At 34.4% G+C, this 21,190-nt stretch overlaps 1 protein-coding gene across 5 annotated transcripts in view; it reads right to left on the bottom strand.

The window, feature by feature from the left end:
- MIPOL1 (mirror-image polydactyly 1) overlaps positions 1-21,190 on the bottom strand; it is a 250,717-nt gene that overhangs the window by 33,850 nt on the left and 195,677 nt on the right. For all 5 annotated transcript variants that reach the window (XM_015246561.2, XM_072962951.1, XM_072962950.1 and 2 more), the window contains one exon: positions 3,360-3,590. In XM_015246561.2, the coding sequence (XP_015102047.1) occupies positions 3,360-3,590 (231 nt within the window). The remainder of the gene's footprint in view (positions 1-3,359; positions 3,591-21,190) is intronic.

Raw genomic sequence — 21,190 nt, 5'->3', positions numbered from 1 at the left:
AGAATGTGCAGATATATTGTGCTAGGAGTCACAGGAGAAAATGATGCTAGAAAAACGGGAGGTGGCCAGTGATAGGTCTCATATGTCAGGCTAAGTTGTTTAAACTTTAACTCATAGAGGATGAAGGGCCCCTGACGGATTTTAAATAGGGAAATAATTTAACCTGATTATGTTTTAGCAAAATTAAAGTCTGGTGGCAGTGAGGAAGATACACTTGACAGAGCTAGAGGCAGGTAAACTAGTTTTATGAGTATTTCAACTGTCTAGAGGAATGATTATTTCAATAGTCTTGAGGAATGATGAGGGCTTGAATGAATGCAATTAACAAGTGAGGAGGTGGAGGGAATCAGGAGATACTTAGGCAGCAGACAAACCAGGGACTGATGGCAAAGTGAATGTGAATGCTAAGAAAGTTGAGGGAACAAGGGCAGTGCTGAAACTGTTGAAGACTACTAACGGGGACAGAAAACACAGGAGAATGGGGGCAGCTTTCTTTTCAGGGGAGCAGTTTCTAACAAAAAACCCATGACAACACACAGAAGAGTGTGATTTGCCTTTCTAGGAAGATGTAAAAGACTTTGTAGAGAAAAGGCAATTGAACTAGTCTTGCTAGTTCGATGAACATGATGATACTCATAATCTATGGAATGCTTATAATAAAGTAATTGGCACTGAACTAGGCACTTTTACATATTATCCAGTTTATTCTTCACATCAACTCTGCCTATGAAGCCAGTGTTACTGTCCAACTTCTTTAACTGAAAAACTTTTGCTTCCCGGGATAAGTAATTTGCCCCAAATCTCACAGCTAACAAATAGGAAGGCAGGGATTCAAACACAGGTCTGTCTGACTTGACTACAAAGCTTGCCTCTATCTTCTATGCTGCAATGAACCTCACAGGATGAATAAGCTTCTTTCTCATAGCGGAAAAGGGCAAAAGGCTCCAAGCAGAGAGACCACATATACAAAAGCATTTAGCTTTGAAAAAGTAGTGCCCTTCTGAAAAATGAAATAGTGCAGTATGAGTGAAATTACAAGAGAAGGAGGGACTATGCAACATGCACTGTTCTAAAAGCATTACATGTATTATCTCATCTAATTCTTATAACGTTGTACGGTAGGAGTATTACTGTCCACATCAGCACAGTGTGTTATAATAAAATGTTCAAGTTCACATACCTATACATTCTCAATTCAGAGCCTCGGCTTTTAATTGCCATGCTGTATTGCTGAAGGTATATAAACGCTTTTACTTATTTTTTTTAACTATGATCATGTATTAGTTTTATAATAAAATATAATTAGGAATAGGTCATTGAACTTAATACTTAGGAAATTACCGGTAATCTTAAAAAGAACAATTTTAGTATAAGTACACTGAGTAGCAGGAGAGCAAATGAAAATTGAAAAATTAGAGACAGTGAATACAGATCAGAAATTTAAGAAATTTGGTTATGAAGGGAAAAGGGGGTAATGTGTAACTTTTTAGTTTAAATTTTAATTATTGCCTGATATATTTACAAAGGACCTTCAAAAATAATTGTTAATAATAGTAATTTCCAATTACATGGAGAATATTAATACCACCTAACAAAGTCTTGTAAGTCTTACTGGTTTCCTGGAAGGTTATTGTCTTATACCCAATAAAATAGGCTGATGCCCACATTAACTACAATGAACGTATAGTGCACACTTGAGGGCAATTAAAAATTAAACATAGTATATTGAATATGAAAGGAAAGCATGACAATATTTCATCTAGGTCTTATTGCTGGAAATCAGAAAAAAGATTTAACATTTAAATTAAACACAACTCCTGTAAATGATGTAACTGTTGCACTTAAAATCTGTCAACTTAAACTCATTTCCATTAAAAAGTCTTCATTTGTCTATTTTTAAATATAAGAATAAGGACAATATTGAGTTTTTCAAAAGGTTAAACTTATTCAATTTAAAGCACTATCTGAGAAGACGTTATTTCTAATTGTTGGGGTAGAAAGTTATTTCTTTTACATAATAATAGTTGATGAGATCTAAAAAATAAAAGTTGACAACATTTCCAAAGATTTTTTAGAAATCTAATTGGTCTCTGGGAAACACTGTTTTAGGGAATTTCAGTTATGCATAGAAATAAAGGATTAAATATAAAGAAAATTTTGAAATTTTTAACTATTGGTAGATTTTTAGCAAATAGAGTTAAGTCAGATCTTGACTGACAAAAGGAAATGAGATCTATCTATATGTATCTATCTTGGTGATCTTAGAATGTTAGTGTACATTGTGAATAATTGGATACAGTCCTGACTGAATATAACTTAATCTTTAAACCTGTAAGAATATAATACCATAAATCATTAAGTTTCAAGGTACTGACACTGATAGTAAAGATTAATATGGATAGTTCTTAATCTGTCTTAAAACAGTCTTGACTATAAATTTTTCCTGACCTTGGGCTATTCAAAATATAATTTCAGGGATGTTGGGGAAATGTTTGAGATGGCTTATTTTCAGGTAAAAAGTAGTTAGAAGTAAGAAACCTTGAAGTTAGCACTACTTCTTCATACTGTAAAACTGAAAAAAAAAAACATTAAGGAATAAGGTATGTTTTAGAAATTGATGGCGATTAGGTGTATGAATGACGTAATGCTGTTAACAATAACATGAAGAAGGGCTCAGTTAAAATGACAAATTCTATTACATTAAAGCTGTCTTAGAAAATTCTGCTATGGTGTTCAAATCCCACAAATTAACAAGTGACTTCTTTGTCTGATAAGTTATTTGTTAACATTTTGCTAGCTATCATTAAGGACTGACTCATTATGTAGCTTTATTTAAATTTTAATAAAAATGTAAAGATCACTGAAAATAAACAAGTATAATCATGCACTTTGAAAAGCTGTATTGAATACTTCAGGAGAACAGCACGAGAAAATTAATTTCACTGTACTGGATTCTATGTGCCTAGAGTTCTCAGGATGCAAGGTCAGTGATGATCTCAACTCAAACAGGATTATTGTGAAGCTAAATGAGTAAAGCTGGTAACTTGACTGCCTCTTCCCCTTGCTAACAACTTTACCTATTATCTATGAAATGATTTTAATCATATGGCCTCCATGAGCTCATGAAGATCAATTATTAAATAAAAGTGGTTTGCCCTACATAGTAACCATGATTCCCAAATAAATGACTTTTTGACCCCAATACGGATATGATAAGCAATCAAAAAAGTTATTTTGGCTCAATCTACTTTCGTCTTAAACTATTAATAGCATGAATAATAAATAATATGTTATTCAGTTGCCAAAAGAAAGTGCTTGTGATTTATGCTTTTGAAATGAAGGAAGACCATTTTACTTACTTCTGAACTTTGTCATTGGCCGCTCGGGAAGCCTCTACGGCGTGCTGAAGCTCTAATTCCATGTTTGCTCGATCTGTCAGAGCCTGCTGCAGTTGGGTAGCTAGTTCGTCATTTTGTTGTTGGGTGATGGAAACAATGTTCTCTCTATTTTTCAAAGCTTCTTCATACGTACTAAGGGTATGGTTAAACTGATCCTTCAGATTTTCTTCTTGGGATAAAGATTTGTGGAGACTGAGAAAATATAAAAACAAATAATTTAAACCTCAATATGTAGGCTAACTGACCAATAAAATCCTTAATGAAAATCTCCAGTTAGAAATATCCATTTCTAAAAAATCAATAAAGACATACTTAGATGAGTAAATGAAAATCATTTTTATATCACAATATTATACTTCATAATTGTCCGTATCTCTGCTTCTAGGCTGAAAGCTACCCAGACAAATGATTATCTTTGCTACCAAAGCATACAAAAAGATGCTGCAAGATGTTAATTTAATTATATCAGTGTAAATATTACATTCAATTTTCTTTAAAAGGAATAGCAAAGAACTGGAAAATAAGGCATCTCTAGGTAAATAAAAGAATATAATAAGCTGACTGCAAAGAAGTGAGAAGTAAGAGAGTGAGCATCAGTTTAGCAGATCCTGGGTCTTTTCCACTGAACACTTAATGAGAATGAATGAGGTTTGTACAAATACTGATTAGCCTTATACACAGCATTTTCTACTTGTCACAGTTGAGATATAAATGAAGTTAAAGTCACTAGTCAGACTGCACAGAAATAATGTGTATGCAGATATATTTTCTTTTTGTTAATGAATCTGATGCCAAATACATGCACTCATTAAGTCATACAGAGAAACAGCATATAAATTAATACTAAATGAATGCAGAAGAAAATGCAGACAAATAGAATCCTAAATGCTAAAGGTCAAATCTTTGATATGTCATTACACCTACCACCTGAGGTTATTTTGAAATGGCACCAAGCACCTCACTCAATTAAATAAAGACATTTTGAAAATATAAATATTTAATAAGGGAAATTTAAAATCCACACAGGAGATGTTCTTTTTTTTATTAAATAAAATCATTTCAGTATATGCATACAAAGGAAATGTCGATGGGAGACTTGAAGTAAAACAATCTAACTATGTAACACAGACTGATAATGTTGAAAGAAAGTAATATAATTCTTAAAGCTCCAAAAAGCTAGTCAGGGAACTTTATTTAGCTCTGGCTGAATATCTCTTCTAATACTTTATTTAAAACTGTCCAAACTAATTACAGACTTCTTCTTTTTGCGTAAGTAACCTATAAGCCTCTCCAGGGTGCTCACTTTGGAGAAGGTGTCACACAGAAATAAGGGGGCCCTGAGATGGGGACAGCTAGCATCCCAAAAGAAATCATTTCAGGATTCAAATTAGTCCCTAAGAAGTAAGAATGCTGCTAAACTGTGGTCAACTGATTACTAAACATGAAATAAGAATCACCCGGTGTATAGTGCCAGGTTTGCAGAGTGGAAAAAAAAGTATCTTACTTCATGGTTTTCACCTTGTTACGTATCTAACCCTTATTTCAGTCTTCTCGTTTCTTTCTACCAATCCATACGCTTAAAGACACCTGTCTCTTGCTCATTTTCCTATTTTTTCCATGTTCCCTCATATTTTCTGCATTCTTCCAAGTTCCAATTTCTTTCAGTCCACTCTCTTTGTCTATTTGAAAGATCCAAGAAAGAAAGAAACTAAAAACAAACAAAACAACCTTTAAAAAGTCTATGTTCTTTACCTTTGAATGTCAATTACATTTTAAATTACATAAAATGCACAAATCTAAAGTATTCAGCCTGACAAAATGTAAAGAACAAAATACAGAAGAAATGCAAAAGACGACTCCAGTCCCCCTAGTTGATTCCCTCTCCAAAGGTAAACACTAATCCAACCTCTATCAAGATAAATATTGCCTGTTTTTGAACTTTTTGTCTGACTTGTTTTGCTTAACATTCATCCTGTTGTTGCATGGAGCTCTTTTTTTTTCCAATGCTATGAAGTATTTCATTCTATAAATATATGGCAACTAATTAAACCATTCCATTGTTGCTGCTATGAGTAATTCTTCTAAGTGTCTTTTGATGGGCCTATGTACTCATTTCTTATTTTTTTTTGCTCAGTTTTGGAGTTTCCCCCCTAAACTTTATTGAGATATAATTGACATAAGCACTCATTTCTGGAGCAGAATTTCTCCGTAGGGTATATGTGTGTTCAGATTTAGTAGATACTGCAAACAGTTTCCCAAAGTGGTCATATCATTGACATTCCCATCAGCAATGGAGTTCCAGTTGCTCTACGTGCACCCTCAGAGTGGCACTGCCATTTCAGTGGGGGTGCAGTGATACTTCTTTCTCTTTATATTGTCTTTTGATGACTGTAAGTTCTTAATTTTAAAGAAGTCCAATTCATCATTGTTTCATTAATGGCAGTGCTTTTTTGTGTCCTATTTAAAAAATCTTTGTCTACCCTATTCCTTTATATTTTAATCTTACATGTACACTTGTCATTTAAATAACTAACAATAGGCCAGCTTACTTTGAGAATTCTGCATTTGTCTATGATGTCTAAAACATCATCCAGTATACTACAACCAATTAAATATTACAAATCAATGACTCAGTTTAAAAAACTGCACCATTATTAAGATCAATGTTATACGAATTTAATTTCCTAATCATTCATTATTTACTAGTCCTCTATCATTTAATCACGTTTTTGGGCAAATTTATACTACCTGATTTTAATTTTTCTCTCAGATGGACTGTAACTGAGACCCTTTATTTTCAAGCTTGAAAAGCTATTCATCATTCAAAATGCCTTGGGAACCTTTAAATTCCCACCAAGACTTTCTCAAACTGAAACAGCAGCTGGAGAGATCTTTTAAAAAGATAAATTAATGTCACTTAAAATCCTGCAATAGCACCTCATTACACCCAGAATAAATCTCTAAAATAATAACATATTACAAACTTAACTTACTAAACCTCACAACAACTTATGAAGGAAGTCCTATTAATATTACTTTTTTACTAATGAAGAAACTGAAACAAAGAGAGATAAGTAATCTAATTAATCTCACACCCCTAGCAGAGACAGAATCTGAACCCACACCATAGTCTTTTTCCTAAGCTGGAACATTCCTCTACTTGCCATGGGCTACAAAGCCCTCTGTCATCTGGCCTCTCTATCTACCACCTTCTAGCGGACATTCCATTTCTCAGGTACATCAAGCTTTTCCTGCTTGAATCATTTGTTTGGAATGCCTTTCCCTCTACGCTTCTACATGACCAACTCCTACTCATCCACTAGGGCTCAGCATAAATACTGCTTTCTCAGAGAAACCTTTTATGACTCTTCCATCTAAATTTTGATGTTCCCTCTTTGCTATCCTGTCTCAGAGAACCTACTCTTTCCTTCTTAGAACTTATATAATGGTTCGTAGTTTTCCTCAGTTTCATCTTGTGATTTACTTCCCAATTCCAACATATTAAATTACATAGGGCAATTTTATTTTATGTCAAGAATGCATTCCTTAAGAACTTTAATAAATCAAATGTTTAGAAATCTATAACCACTGAAGCACATTTTTGTTTTAGTGCTGTTTTCTCCCTCAGAATGCTCTTTACTAAATCAACAAGAGAGCCACATTGTTTAGCTTTCTCCAGTCATATCACATTTAACCTCTTCCCAAAGTTATTAATTTTCAGATGCATTTTTAGCATGGCAGCAGCATTACAGTTTAATGACACTTAAGTTACATTGCATGGGGAAATATTTTAAGTTATAGTAAGAATAAATAATAAACAGCAGAAAAAAACATTAAATCAGTCTTAGAGGTTAAATCATTCTCAGAAATAGTGTAGCTCACACAGTACTGACATAGGATGGTAACTATCTCTATCATGAAGATAATGAGGTACTATCATAAACAATTCAATTCACTTTTGTAATTATGTAATTTGTAATGAAATAATTTTTCTAATTTAGTATGGAAAGTCAGATGTTTAAAATGTTTTTACTCAGTAATCTTTCATATTATAATTCGAATCCACATCAAAGGACACTATGCCTTATCTCCTATGCTGCTTATTACCACATTGAGTCCAACAGCAGGCCTACCTAGGCATTATACCAGTAAGTAGCATGTAATAAATTCCTCTCTGTAGTGGTTTCTGTCTTCATTTCAACATCTCCTGATCTATTTCCTCATGTCTGTGGTCCTAATTATTTTCCTGATCCCTGACTCTCTGTGCTGCCTCAGCTTAAAATACCTTGGAATTTTCAGGTTTATGACCCACATTTCTGTTTTGCTTGTCGATATTTATGTTCCTCTCAGCTTGTCTGCTTATCTGCTTGTTCAACTCTCTCGCAATTGTAAGGTCACACTCAAATTCATGTTAGTTTTGCAACTAGTATTTTCCATTTATACCAAGTTTTGATGCTACTTTTCCTGGATTCTTGCCTCCATGATCAACTATTTCTTAAGTCTTCCATGAGGTCACCATCCAACAATATGTACTTACTATTCTGCTCATGCTTCATTTATTTACAGTAATTCCTCAGTCAATTGTGTTTTATATATATGTGTTTTGCTTTAACTGAATATTTTTGAATTAAAAATTTAGAGGTGAGGTGTTACAGTAAAGACCAATAGTTCTTCCACTGGGAGTAATTTTGCCCCTCAGGGGACGTTTTGCAATGTCTGGAGACACTTTTCACTGTTACCACTGGAGGAGGGATGCTATTAGCATGTAGTGGGTAGAGGCTAGAGATGTTGCTAAACATTCTACATAGCAGAGGACAGGCCCCCACAACCAAGAATTATCCAGCCTATTCTGTCAAGAATGCCAAACCTGGTGTAAATGAAAAGATGCCAGACCTGGGCTCCGAAGTAGATTCAAATTTCAGTCCTGTTGTTCACTGTATCTGACCTCGGGAAAAATACTTTACCCCTTTGAGTATTAATTTCTTCAAATCTAAAACACTGAGAAAAACCTCATTGAGTTCCTATGAAAACAAAATGAGGTGATCTACCTGTGTGGACATATCTAGCATAATACTTGTCAAAAACCAGGCATTCGTACATGCATAATTTTTTAAAGAAATAGTTTATTTCTAATTAATTTTGTGTAAGACTTACACAATACGTAGACATTTTATAAATACTTGGATGAAAAACAATTGCTCGTTGCTACAGATTTTTCATGAACTGGGAGAAGTAAAGTAGTTTTTCTAACCTTTATTATTTACTGATAACATTATTAAATCATTCTAAAAAAAGAGGCAGGTTTGGCTTGTTTTACTGAATTAAAATAAATAAAGACAAAACAAGTATGGAAAGCAGAAGTATGTGTTATGTTGTCCTAAGTATACATTTTCTGAAAGGACAGTGTCTGTTTTTACTTCCTGGTTTATTGCATCAATTAATTTAATCTGAGTTTCTGACTTAATGTGATTGCCTTTTCTCTGAAGAACTTCTTTAAACATTTTTTGCAAGGCAGGTGTATTGGTGTCAAATTTCCTCAGTTTTTGTCTACCCAAGAAAGCTTTTATTTCTCCTTCACTTTTGGAGGATAATTTCACTGGATATGGAATTCTAGGCTGATGTCCAAGGTTTTATTTAGTCTGGCATTCAAAGTGCTCCAGAAATCTGTCCTACTATTCTTTTCAGAATTCTTGCTATCTACTCTATCAAAAACTTTTTATTCCAGCCAAATGGAAATATAAACTGTTCTTTACAAATACCCTCAGACTTTTCACTCTGGTTTATTGCTCACACTGTTGCCTCCACTCATTACCCTTCAAGATCCAGATGAATTGCCACAACCGTCATGAAGTCACACCTCCATATCCTGCCCAAGGAGACACTTTCCTCTAAGCTCCTAGACCATGTCCCTTATATTCATCACTTTCTACTACACCTTATAGCTAATGAATACTTGTTTTATCTTCTCTCCTTTGATCTAATGCTATTGAAGGAAGGGACCATGTTTTACTCTTCTTTGTTTCCTTCTAGGGCCTAACACAGTGGCTTCTTTATAAGAGACAGACAAAAAATACTTATTGAACATTGTTGCTTAAATGCTCCATTTTAACAACTGGGCTCTAGTATCACAGAAAAGTCACATCAATTTTATTTCCCTTCCTTTTCTCCTTATACTTGTGCACAGTCCCACCCCATATTCTCCACTGCTTTCTATCACCCACACTCCATTCCATTCCATTCCATTTTTGAATGGAATATTTTAAAACCAACCCTTTTATTTTAAGACCATTGCAAATTCATATGCAGTTGTGAGAAATAATACAGAAAGATCCTTGGTACCCTTTACCACTTTCCCCCAATAGTAACATTTTGTAAAATTATAGTATAATAGCACCATCAATATACTGACATTGATACAGTCAAGAAACAAAACAGTTACATCACCACAAAGATTCCTCATGTTTCCCTACTTCCTTACCACCTCCTTAAACTCTAACAACTACTGATCTGTTTCCCATCTCTATAATGATAATTCAAGAGTGTTATATAAATGGAAAAGTTTGGGGATTGTCTTTTTTTCACTCAGCATAATTCTCTGGCGATTCATCTAGGCCATAACACATATCACTAAGGTGATAATGTGCTTTTCTGAGGAATTGGTTTGTAATTTCTAAGTTGTTATTTTTATGTATGTAGGGCCGTTCATAGTAATCCCTTATTGTTTCTGTCTCTGTAAAATCTATAGTGATAGCCTTTCTGTTCATTCCTGATATTGGTACTGTCTTCTCTCTGCTCTTAGTTACTTCTTTCTGTTCTTATTTTAAATATTTTCTTCCTCCTGTTTGCTTTGCATTTATTTTTCTGTTCTCTTTCTAGAGTCTTGAAGTAGGACCTTAGACTGTTGATTTGATACATTTCCAATTTTCTGAATGTATGCATTTAGTGCTATAAATTTCCCTCTCAGCACTGCTTTTGCTGTGTTCCACAAATTTTGCTATGCTGTACTTCCATTTTCATCCACTTCCATATATATTTTTAAATTTCCTGTGAGAATACTTTGACTAAAGAATTATTTAGCAAAGTATTGTTTAGTTCACAAGTATTTGGAGATTTGTCACATCTTTTACCACATAAGGTAACACTTAAAGGTTCTAGTGATTTAATGTGATTATCTTTTTTGGGGGGGGGTCATTTTTGGCCTATTGCAAGTAATAAAATTGATAAATCTCTAGCCAGGCTAACCAAGAAAAAAGAAAGAGAGAAGATACAAATTATTAGTATCAGAAATGTAAGAGATGTTATCATTACTGACCCCAGGGGCACTAAAAGGATAATGAAGTAATGATACAAACAACTCTATGTCCACACATTTAATAACTTAGATAAAATGGACCAAATTCCTTGCAAGATACAAACTACCAAAACTCATACAAGGAGAGATAGATAATCTGAAAAACCCTTTATTTATTAAAGAAATTGAATAAATAATCAATAGCATCCCCCCAAAAGGAAGTATGAACCCAGGTGAGTCATCAAACATTTAAGGAAGAAATGATAACAATTTTCTATAATCTCCGCCAGAAAATGTAAAGAGAGGAAACAGTTCTTAACTTAATCCATGAGCTCAGTATTACCCTAATATGAAAACCAGATAAAGACATTACAAAAAAGGAAAATGTATGGAACAGTAACTCTCATGAAGACAGACGAAAAATCCCAAACAAATTACTAGCAAATCAAACTCAACAAGCAGACAAAGAACTATGCACGATGACCAAGCAGGATTTATTTTATGTACACAACATTAAAAAATCAACTAATGTAATCCATCACAAAACAATTTAAAGAAGAAAAATCATTTGAACATATCAATAAATGAAGAAGCACTGGCAAAATCTAACGTCCATTGATGATTAAAAACTCTCAGCCAACTAGAAAGACAGAAGAAATTTCCCAACTTGATATAGAACATCTACAAAAAACCAACAGTTAACATTACACATAATGGTGAGAAATTAGATGCCTTCTCCTAAAGATTAGGACCAAGGCAAGGATGTTTCCTCTCACCACTCCTGTTCAACAGAGCATTGGAAGGCCTAGTTAATGCAATAAGACAAGAAAATGAAATAAAAGGTATACAAATTAAGAAGGAAGAAATAAAACTATCTTTTTTCACAGATAACATGATTGAATATGTAGAAAATCTCAAAGACTCATTAAAAATAAAACAACAAAACTCCTGGAACTAATAAGTGATTATAACATGGTTGCAAGGTCAATATAAAGTCAACTGCCTTTCTATGTAGTAGCAGTGAACAATTCCAATTAAAAATTAAAATATAATACCACTTATCTTACCACACCCCAAAATGACATATTTAGATATAAATCTAACAAAATATGTATAGGATCTACACAAGGAAAACTCTGATGAAGGAGATACCACTTATACCTATTGGAATGGTTAAACCCAGAAAAGTAGTAACATGAAATTCTAATGAGGATGTGGAGCAACAGGAACTCTCGTTGAGTTTGGTGGTGGGAATGCAAAATGGAACAACTACTCTTTAAGACAGTCTGGCAGTTTCTTATAAAGCTAAACATAATCTTACCATATGATACAATGGTGGTGCTCCTGTTTACCCAATAGTAATAAAAACCTATGACTACACAAAAACCTGCACGTGAATGTTTATAGCAGTTTTATTCAAAATTTCCCCAAACTGGAAGCAATCAAGATATCTTTCAGTAGGTTAATATATAAACAAACTATGGTATATCCATATAATGGAATATTATTTAGTAATAAAAAATGAGCTAGCAAATCATGAAAATACATGGAGGAATCTAAAATGCATATTACTTAGTGAAAGAAGCCAGTCTGGAAGACTATATACTGTATAATTCCAACTAAATAAAGTTGTGGAAAAGGTAAAACTACAGAGAAAGTAAAAAGATCAATAGTTGGTCAAGAGTTCAGGGGGAGGCAGAGAGGGATAAAAAGGCAAAACACATGGCTTTTTTAAGTGTTGTGAAACAATTCTGTATAACACTGTAACACTGGATACAAGATGTTCTGTATTTTTGAAAACCCATAGAACTGCACAACACAAGAGTGTATCCTAACCTCAACTATGGACTTTAGGTAATACTAATATATTAATATGGTTTCATTAATTATAACAAATGTGCCACACCAATTTAAGATATTAATAATTGGGAAACTGTGTGGGAGGAGGTATATGAGAACTCTGTACATCTCAATTTTATTGTAAATCTAAACTGTTCTAACAAACAAAATCTATTAAATCCCACTCCCGTAACACACATACAGAGAGGTAATGAAAACTGGCTAACCACATGTTCAGTAGGAATGGAAAGTGACATGAGATAGAAAGAAACAAGGACAAGATTGGCCAGCAATGGCATAATGTCCAAATCAGACCTGAATCCAGCCATGTCTACCATAGTTTGTTTGTAAGTGATACACTGAAGCACCTCCATAGGGTAAGCCCTACCTGTGATCAGCTATTGCATTTATGTAAGCTGCTAGATAATAAGCTGTTAGAAATGGCATAGAAGAAATCCTGGCACAATGTAGAAGGTTGGACTCAGTCACCTTTAGATATAAGTGATCTCACAATGCTGAGGCCTAGTTAAATGCCAAATATCACAGTTTGTCATCTTAATTCTACTGAGGTGGGTACTCAGTCTAAGAACCGTCACAAAGGAAGAGTGTCACCTGAATGAGGGTCAGTTCTAGATAAAAAGATTTTTGAAGAGCTGGGCACACACTCTCACTAGCCAGTTTCTTAGCAAATGGCTGGGTAGTTTGCTCACTATTGGAAACTATACTTCATACCATCTGTGTGAATAAATGATTATACTACAAATGTTAAAATAGCAAATAACCAACTGTTCCTACATAGGGTAAATAATTTTCAATTTTATTGAGGACCTAAGTGACTCCCTTAGGGAAAGTAAATTAAATCCTATTAAGTAGAGAGTTTTATTTCACATTATATACACAGCTTAGGATAAGCACGAATGGTGATCTCACCTATGAGATCTAAACAGATTCATTTCATGAGACAATCACAACCCTCACAGTGCTGGATACAGAGCTGAACAGTTACTTGATTAACTGAACAGGGTTTTGTCAGTTCACGCATATTGGAAGCACGTGCTCTGCTTTACTTGGAATTGGGTGGCTGCACTGTGACATATCAGGCCCTGCTGCCCTCCCTCATGTAAATGAATGACTACTGTGTGCTGGGCACTCTGCTAGAGCTAGAGCTAGAAAATACACATTTCAAGCTACTATAAATGCTATAAAGGAAAGGATGTGACGCTTGAGTTGAAATTTAGAGACAGAGTAGGTATTAATTAGAAGAGAGGTGAAGAGGAATTTTAGGTGCAGGGAAGAGCATGTCCCAAGGCTTTATAATAAGAGAAAGGGTGGCTCATGAGCTCAATGAAGTCCAGTTACAACTAGTGTCAGTACCAGTGAACAAGTGGTTGGCATTAGCTTACACAGGGCCTTCTTGGAACATGAGGAGGATTTTGGTCTTTGTCTGAAGGCAAACGAGAAGCTGCTGAAGGATTTTAAAGAGAGGGGAACAAGAATTGTTCTGGTCTGGCTAGGGGGTGTTTTGTGTCCTGCATTATAGGACAAACAGCCTCCAACTGCCAAGACTCACTTTGTTCCTTCTCTGAGTGGGATAGTCCTGGAATTTCAAGAGAACATGGAACTATACTGAGGCTCAAATCTAGGAAATACAATAAAGTTCTAGAACTCACCTTTTATTCATTTACTTGGGCCAGATTTACTACTTACGAAGATTCTTTTGTTTTGTTTTTCTAGCAGGGATTTGGACTCACTAGGTTCTAAAGATATGCCAGTCTGGTCTAAAAGATGGGGTTTCTCTTGGACCTAGTTTGGGATCATCTTACTTAGAATTAAATTGTCTGAGCTTGCTGTCTTTACCTCAACTTCAATTCAAGGCTCTGCCATCTGCTGTGTCCAAAACTGCTCCAATGATCTTGTTGCTCAGTATAAAAAACACCCTTTAATCTTTATGTTATTTGACCTATTGGAAGCCAATTCTTTCTGGAAATGCTTTCCTTCCATGCTTTCCATGAAAATACACTTCTGGTTTTCTGCTTCATCGAAAGTTATTTCTTGATGCTTCTCAATCTTATCTGGGTTCTTTTCCTTTATCTAACCCTTAACTGTTGATGTCTTCTCTTCTCATTCTAGCCACTCTCGCTCGATTTCAACTCACTCTCATGACTTAAATCAGTCACATCAGTAATGACTTTTAACTCTGAGGTCTTACTTTCCAGCTCAGATTTCTATCCTGAGCACCAGATCTACACTACCACCTAAGAGACATCTCTGCTTGACCATCTTGCAAATATTTACAACTTAGTATGTCTAAAACTAAACTCCTAATCTCATTTTATACCCCTCTACAAATCAGCCCTTTCTTTCCCTCCTTTCTCACTGGGCACCACTCTCAACTTAGTGTTCAAGCTCAAAGCCTATTCATCATCCTTGACATCCATTTCTCAACACACAATCTTATCAATCTTTTTGATTTAAACTTAAATCTCCCTTGCATCTTTCTAGTATTTCTTTCCAGCCCTATTACCATTATCTTAATATAGAGTGCCTGCTATTACTTCCTTAAGTAGGTTACTGCATAGTCCTCACTTGTTCCTTGCCTCGAGTGAGTTTTCTAAAGCACACATGTGAATACATGACTACTTGGATTAAAACACTTCCATGACTCCTCATTGCTCTGAGGATAAAGTCCACATTCTTTAAGCATCATTTACAAAGCTCCTCATGCCTCTCTTTCCAGCTCATTTCTCATTATTCACCTATTTACCTCTATACTCCAGTCAGGGTGAACAACTTTCCTATCTCCTAGAACACTGACCTTATCCTCTTTTACTTAACTAGCTCCTCCTCATCCTGTAGATCTCAGTTTCGCCAAGAAATCTGACCTGCTGTCCAGATGAGGTGATCCTCTCATATGTTTCTATAGTACTCTGACCTTTCAACTGGATAGATGAAAAGCAATTTTTTTTTCAACATCTGATCTCTAGTGCCCAGAAAAGGATTTAATAAATGTCTGTGGAACTGATTAGTTAATTATTGATTCCACAGAACTGCTTCGTGTGTGGTTCTTAAATTTTTTATGTTTTAATGGTTGACTAGGATCTTTGTGACTGGTATGTGCCCTGCAGAATATAAGCTATGGATATGTAGTACTGGCCTGTAGTTCACTGATGTGAATTCCAGGTTGACTGCTTTGTGAATAGTAAGAGTAATAAAAAGCCTAAGATTTAAAAAGGAAATGAAAGAAAGAAAGTAAGCAGAAATAACTTTGATAAATTAGTCTCTTCTGGAGGGAGATTTTAAACAGACTCTCATCACTGTGTCACCGTTATGGATTTCGGCAGTTTTCCTGGAGTACTAGAAACAAGTGCTACTGGACGACCCCCTGGTGGCGGAGTGAACATTATTAGCCTGTAGTAAAATAATCCTTGAAAGGAGTCATTCAATCAATAAATATTTATTGAGCAACTATACATACATAGTGCCAAGTACATATGAAATGTTCGGGGATCCAGCAGTAATCAAAGCAGATGAAAATGTCTGATCTTACAGAGGTTTAGCTCACTACATTATCTTTAGTGCCTGGAAGAACTGCTTAGTATTTGTGAATTGATTAATTAATGTTTCTTAAGACCTGCTTAGAACCTGAGTCATTCTGTGCTTCCTTCCTGTTTGATGGTCTTCCATTCTAGATGCAGGATTGCATGGCAGACCCACAGATACGGAAGGAGAGCTCCCCGAGGGGTAACCTCTACATCTCTCCTATTTTCCTTTATTTCTCTGATTTTTAAATCATTTTTACCGTACTTGGGTGTAATCACCAACAGACGTTAGCTTGTGAAATTAAAAGCAGGTCTCTGTACAGGGAATAGAGTTGTAAGAAATTGCCTTTTATCCTGATTTTGTTGATGATTTTGGCTACATTAATTATGGACAAATAATATTCACACAAACCAGAATGATTCCTTAATTTGAGCAAATTATATATGCACTCTATACACTTTATTTAAAAGGAAATGAATTTTTATTACATTTTTTAGCAGTTTCTCTGTATAATATGTGAAAATTGAAGACTTGAATAAAATCAGCCCAAGCTTCTATCAGACTGCTTTATCTACGTGCTTTAGGGATTATAAAGATAAAAGTAAGGTTATTGTTTCTTTGAGAGCTAAAGAACTCAGTAAAACATTCGTTCAGGTTTCTTGAAAAGGGAATACCTGTTTTATCAGCAGTCAGATAACACTGAAACATGCCTTGTATCACGTTTATAGGCATCAGAATTCTTTCAAAAAAATGTAGCTAACAATCAGGATGAATGTCATTTACTTCTGTTTTGGTCTCCAGGAAATATTGTTTACTTTGCTTTAAAATTTATGTGAGTCATTTTGGTTATATGCCTTTTTTAATTAGCTTGAAGGAAGCAATCACAGGGGAGAAAGCGGAAATCAATTCTGATCCGATATTGATAGCTACTGTGCTGTAAACTGTGTGTCCTTTCTAATTAAATGTAAACATGTTCAGTTCTAAAGTCCAGCAGCAATGACAACAGTCACTAGGAAAGATTGCTTAAGTACTGCTCAACTGATCTGCCTGGCCTTTATTTCTTTCATAGTTGTGCTTGTGCAATCATTGCTGGGGTGAATGCTGGTTGTAACTGACTTTTTTTAGGTCATCTTCAGAAAGAATATTTGACAAGAATGTAAAGTGCTCTGTAATACCTAAAGTTATTTATTAACTATGTCCTTCTGATAGCTAATCAATGGCACTGCATGGAGTCAAATTTGTTGCACTAAACTGCCCCCCTGCCCAAAGCCAAGTCTTGGTAAATATTTAATGGCAGTAGAGGTGTTTTGCTAGTTATCAAACTGATAACGTTAAAGGACTCTTAAAAGCAACTTTATCTTGCCTTCCCCTCCATAAATAATTTGCTCAGCAATATAGTGTGTAGGTGTAAAAGCATCTGGATTTCATTTTATTGAGGATCTTGCTCAGAAAAAGACCAAATGAGAATTAATATGAAAAAATGTTCATTTTAATCACTACTCTGTGATTTAAATGTAAGAGAGAAAAACAAACCAACACCAAACTTCTTTCCTTGGTAAAACGACAACTCAAAGCATTAAAAAAAAACACACCTCAAAACCAGCCTCTTTGATTTTACTAAACACTACACCAGACTTCTTCAAAACCCACTATACAGCTGCTGTCATAAGGAAATGTTATAAAGTTTCCGTTGCTATACAGTTGCCACATGCTTTATAAAGATCAGAAGACACAGGGATTTTTACTTTCTATTCAACACAGTACAGGTTGGGTTTTACATCTTTGTCTTTTTAATGACTGAATTTTAGGCCCATTTGTTTTATTTACTCTCACTCCTGACTGGGCAGGAAAAAAATGACAGCTTTATTTTTTAGATATGGAAGAAATCTTTCCAGACTTAAGTTTTATTAGAATACTTTATAACTGCTTAGAATCTAGAGATGAGGCTGATTTAAAAATTTTTTCATTTATTTAATTCTTACAGATTTTAAAGAAAGTTAACACATTTCTTTTGTATTCTGGCACACATATCAGTCCAACAATTTAACACTAAATTTACTGATGAATACTGACTTCTAAAGTATGCTTTTTAATAGCCTAACTGTAAAAAGTTAAAAATTATTTTCCTAAGTATCAAATAAGAACTGGTGACTCAAAGCACTGCACTGAGTTTATGATCCTTCAGGATGCATCATGCATCAAAAGGGTTAAAATTGAAAATAAAGAAAAAAAGTGGAAAGCAAAAAGGTTAAAGTTAAGTTTTCAGTGTGGAAAAATATTACAAATGTGCCAGATTCGAGGTAGAAACACAGGATTTCACAATATTGGGATGGATCTGTTTATTTTACTTTGCAGTGGTCTGAAAGGAATGTTTTTATATTTTTTGCCTGACACAGCTAGTGTATGGAAGAGATACATACAGCCTTTCACTATCAGTGACATATGACATATGAAATTAACTTTTAAGATATCACTGATGGTCCAATTGCTATACAGACAAGATTTCTGAATTTTTTCTAATGGTTATTCAATAATATGGTGCTCCAAGAGAGCAAGGTATCATACTCCAACTTCAAAAATAGTTTCATTTTGTACATTGCTGACCTCAGTATACTGAATTTTGAAAAGATGGCACAGAATATGTATGTTTTTAAATTTATATTTCTGGCTTATGTCTCTTGAAGACACAGTTATATTGATTTTGCCATCTGAAATGTTATGTGATACAATACTCATGTAAATGAAAAAAGTGTAAATTGGATTACCGCTGCTAAATAGATAGGTATTTCAACTGGAAATTTAAAACAATATTTTTTCTGGCTCTTACACACAATGCATATTATAATGTATAATGACAGACTACATCAACTATACTCTATCAGCCAACTAACTTCTGAAACCAAATAATACATGATGTGATGCCATAGGTGATTTAGTTCTAATATGCTACTTCAGAAACTGTCTGGTTTGGGAAATTGCAAAAGACAAGCAGAAGCAGCTATGGCAGTACATGGTAGGGGCATCCAGCCCAGATTGACTGAGGGGTAGGGAGTATGAGAGCTTCTTAAAAGACATGATGTCTAAGCTGAGTCTTGAAAAAGGAATAGCAGTTGCTCAAACAAGGATATCTAAGGGGTGTTCCAGCTAAAGAAGGTCGTGCATATCAGCATGGTGGTAAGAGAAAAACTTTGCAGAAAATATTTAACTCATTTTGGGCTTGCAAATATGGCCAGTCCTAAATAGAAACCTTCAGATTTTTGTGAAGTAGGGGAAGAAGAGATTATTTAAGAGGGAAAAAGAATATTCTCCTACTTTGAAGTATTTTCTGACACTAAGAGAGAGAGCTGATGCTCTGAGGGCTAAAAGGCCAATGTGTAGAAACTCTGGTCTAGTTGAGGATACGCTTATTTTCACTGTCATCATTTATTGCTCAACGCATACTTACAAAACATCTACTCTGTGCTAGACACAGTTCTAGGCACTATGATAGAGCAATGAATGAAACAGACCAAGACCCCTACTGTTTTGGAAATTTGAGAATGAAGTTTATCCAGCTCTATTTAGCAAAGACCCACCTGGCAGGGGAGGCCCCCTTTTCTGGAGACCTAATCTGCAGCCCTAGTCCAAGAGGCTCTTGTCTGTCACCTATTTTCCCCTCTATTTTCTACATCAAGACTCCCAGATACCAATTCTTTGGTTTTTAAAACTAATTGCTTTATTTCAAATTTTACATTTTCATGGTGAGTCCTCTTCTTATATGTATTTCTGGAATAAATTTTCTGTCAACAAAGTATATATTGTAGTATGTCCTTTTTAATAGTAAAGGCATATTTGAATATTATGCAAATACCAAAAAGAATATTAGTTACAATTAAAAGACTAGTCAACTGTAAAAACAATTCCTTGAAAGGAGCCTGTGAAGTGAGTTTTCATATATCCATGATTATTTTCCAAAAGATTTGATACTCTTATAAGAAAAAATATTAGGATGAACTGAAATATTTTGACAAGAAAAGGTCTGAAATCACAAATACTAGATTTTGTAATACTTCAATATCCATCTATATTCTGGTAATCACTGCCTAGAAGAGGTTTACTTTGGGGAATGACAAATATAACGTCTGGATCTCTTTGAAGCAAGCAAATCATCAAAACAAACAAACCAACCAGTCCAACAAACTGACAGCTAAACGATATAGCAGGGACATTTTTATTGCCCTTATAGTCCAACATTTAGCTAGCTTTGGATTGAAATAGTGGATTAGGACAAGATGCACTGCTGCTGAGCCTACTGTAACAAAGAATGCTAGGTTCCTTCCAATAAGCAAGAGTCTATTTCCTTTATCTGAAAAATTCATAGCTGTGACATGCTTGTTTTTCATTTAATCAGTTTCTACTCTGGGCATGTATAGAACTTATCTATAATACAAGTATAAACATGGGCCCAACTATAATTAGTTCTTTACTTGGGGAATATAGTATGGACAAATATCATTAAGCTATATTTATTTAGGTTGGGGAATATGTATCCAATCTTTTTTACTACTCAAGAAAATATCTAATTGAAAGGTAGATTCAACTAGGAAAAAATATAAAAGGAGACTGATTTGGATGGGTAAAAGACTGAAAGCTGGTCTTCAGTTTATTTATTTTGTTCAGTTTGTTCCTGCTGTGGGTATGATAAATTCATAAATAAAGAGCTACTAATATCAATGTAATGTAGAAGAAATGTATATTTTCATCTACATGATTTTAATGAGACAGGGTTTCTGCAGTAATATTGTCAGCATATATTACTTTTCTGTAATTTATTGAAACATACTGCAAAACAGAATTTAATGAGAAAATGACATATATATGGATTAAATACAATTTAGTAAGCATGAATTTACTGAATCTGAGCTATTAAAGAGATCACTGACAAAACAATGAAATAAATTAAAAAAATTAAAAACATGTAGTTTCCACGAATAAGACGATTTCTAAAAGTGTACGCATTTCAAAAATATCTGAATGTCTATAATATACCAAATACGCTAGTAACCCAAGTGTTAAAACTGAGTAAGAGTATGCTTGGCCTTAAGAAATTCAGAGTGCAAACGAGAAGACAGATAATTATAAT

The sequence above is a fragment of the Vicugna pacos genome, chromosome 6 (genome assembly GCF_048564905.1).
Source record: "Vicugna pacos chromosome 6, VicPac4, whole genome shotgun sequence".
Classification (NCBI taxonomy): Eukaryota; Metazoa; Chordata; class Mammalia; order Artiodactyla; family Camelidae; genus Vicugna; species Vicugna pacos.
Note: the sequence above shows the minus strand (reverse complement) of the source record. Positions and strands in the feature narration are given on the sequence as shown.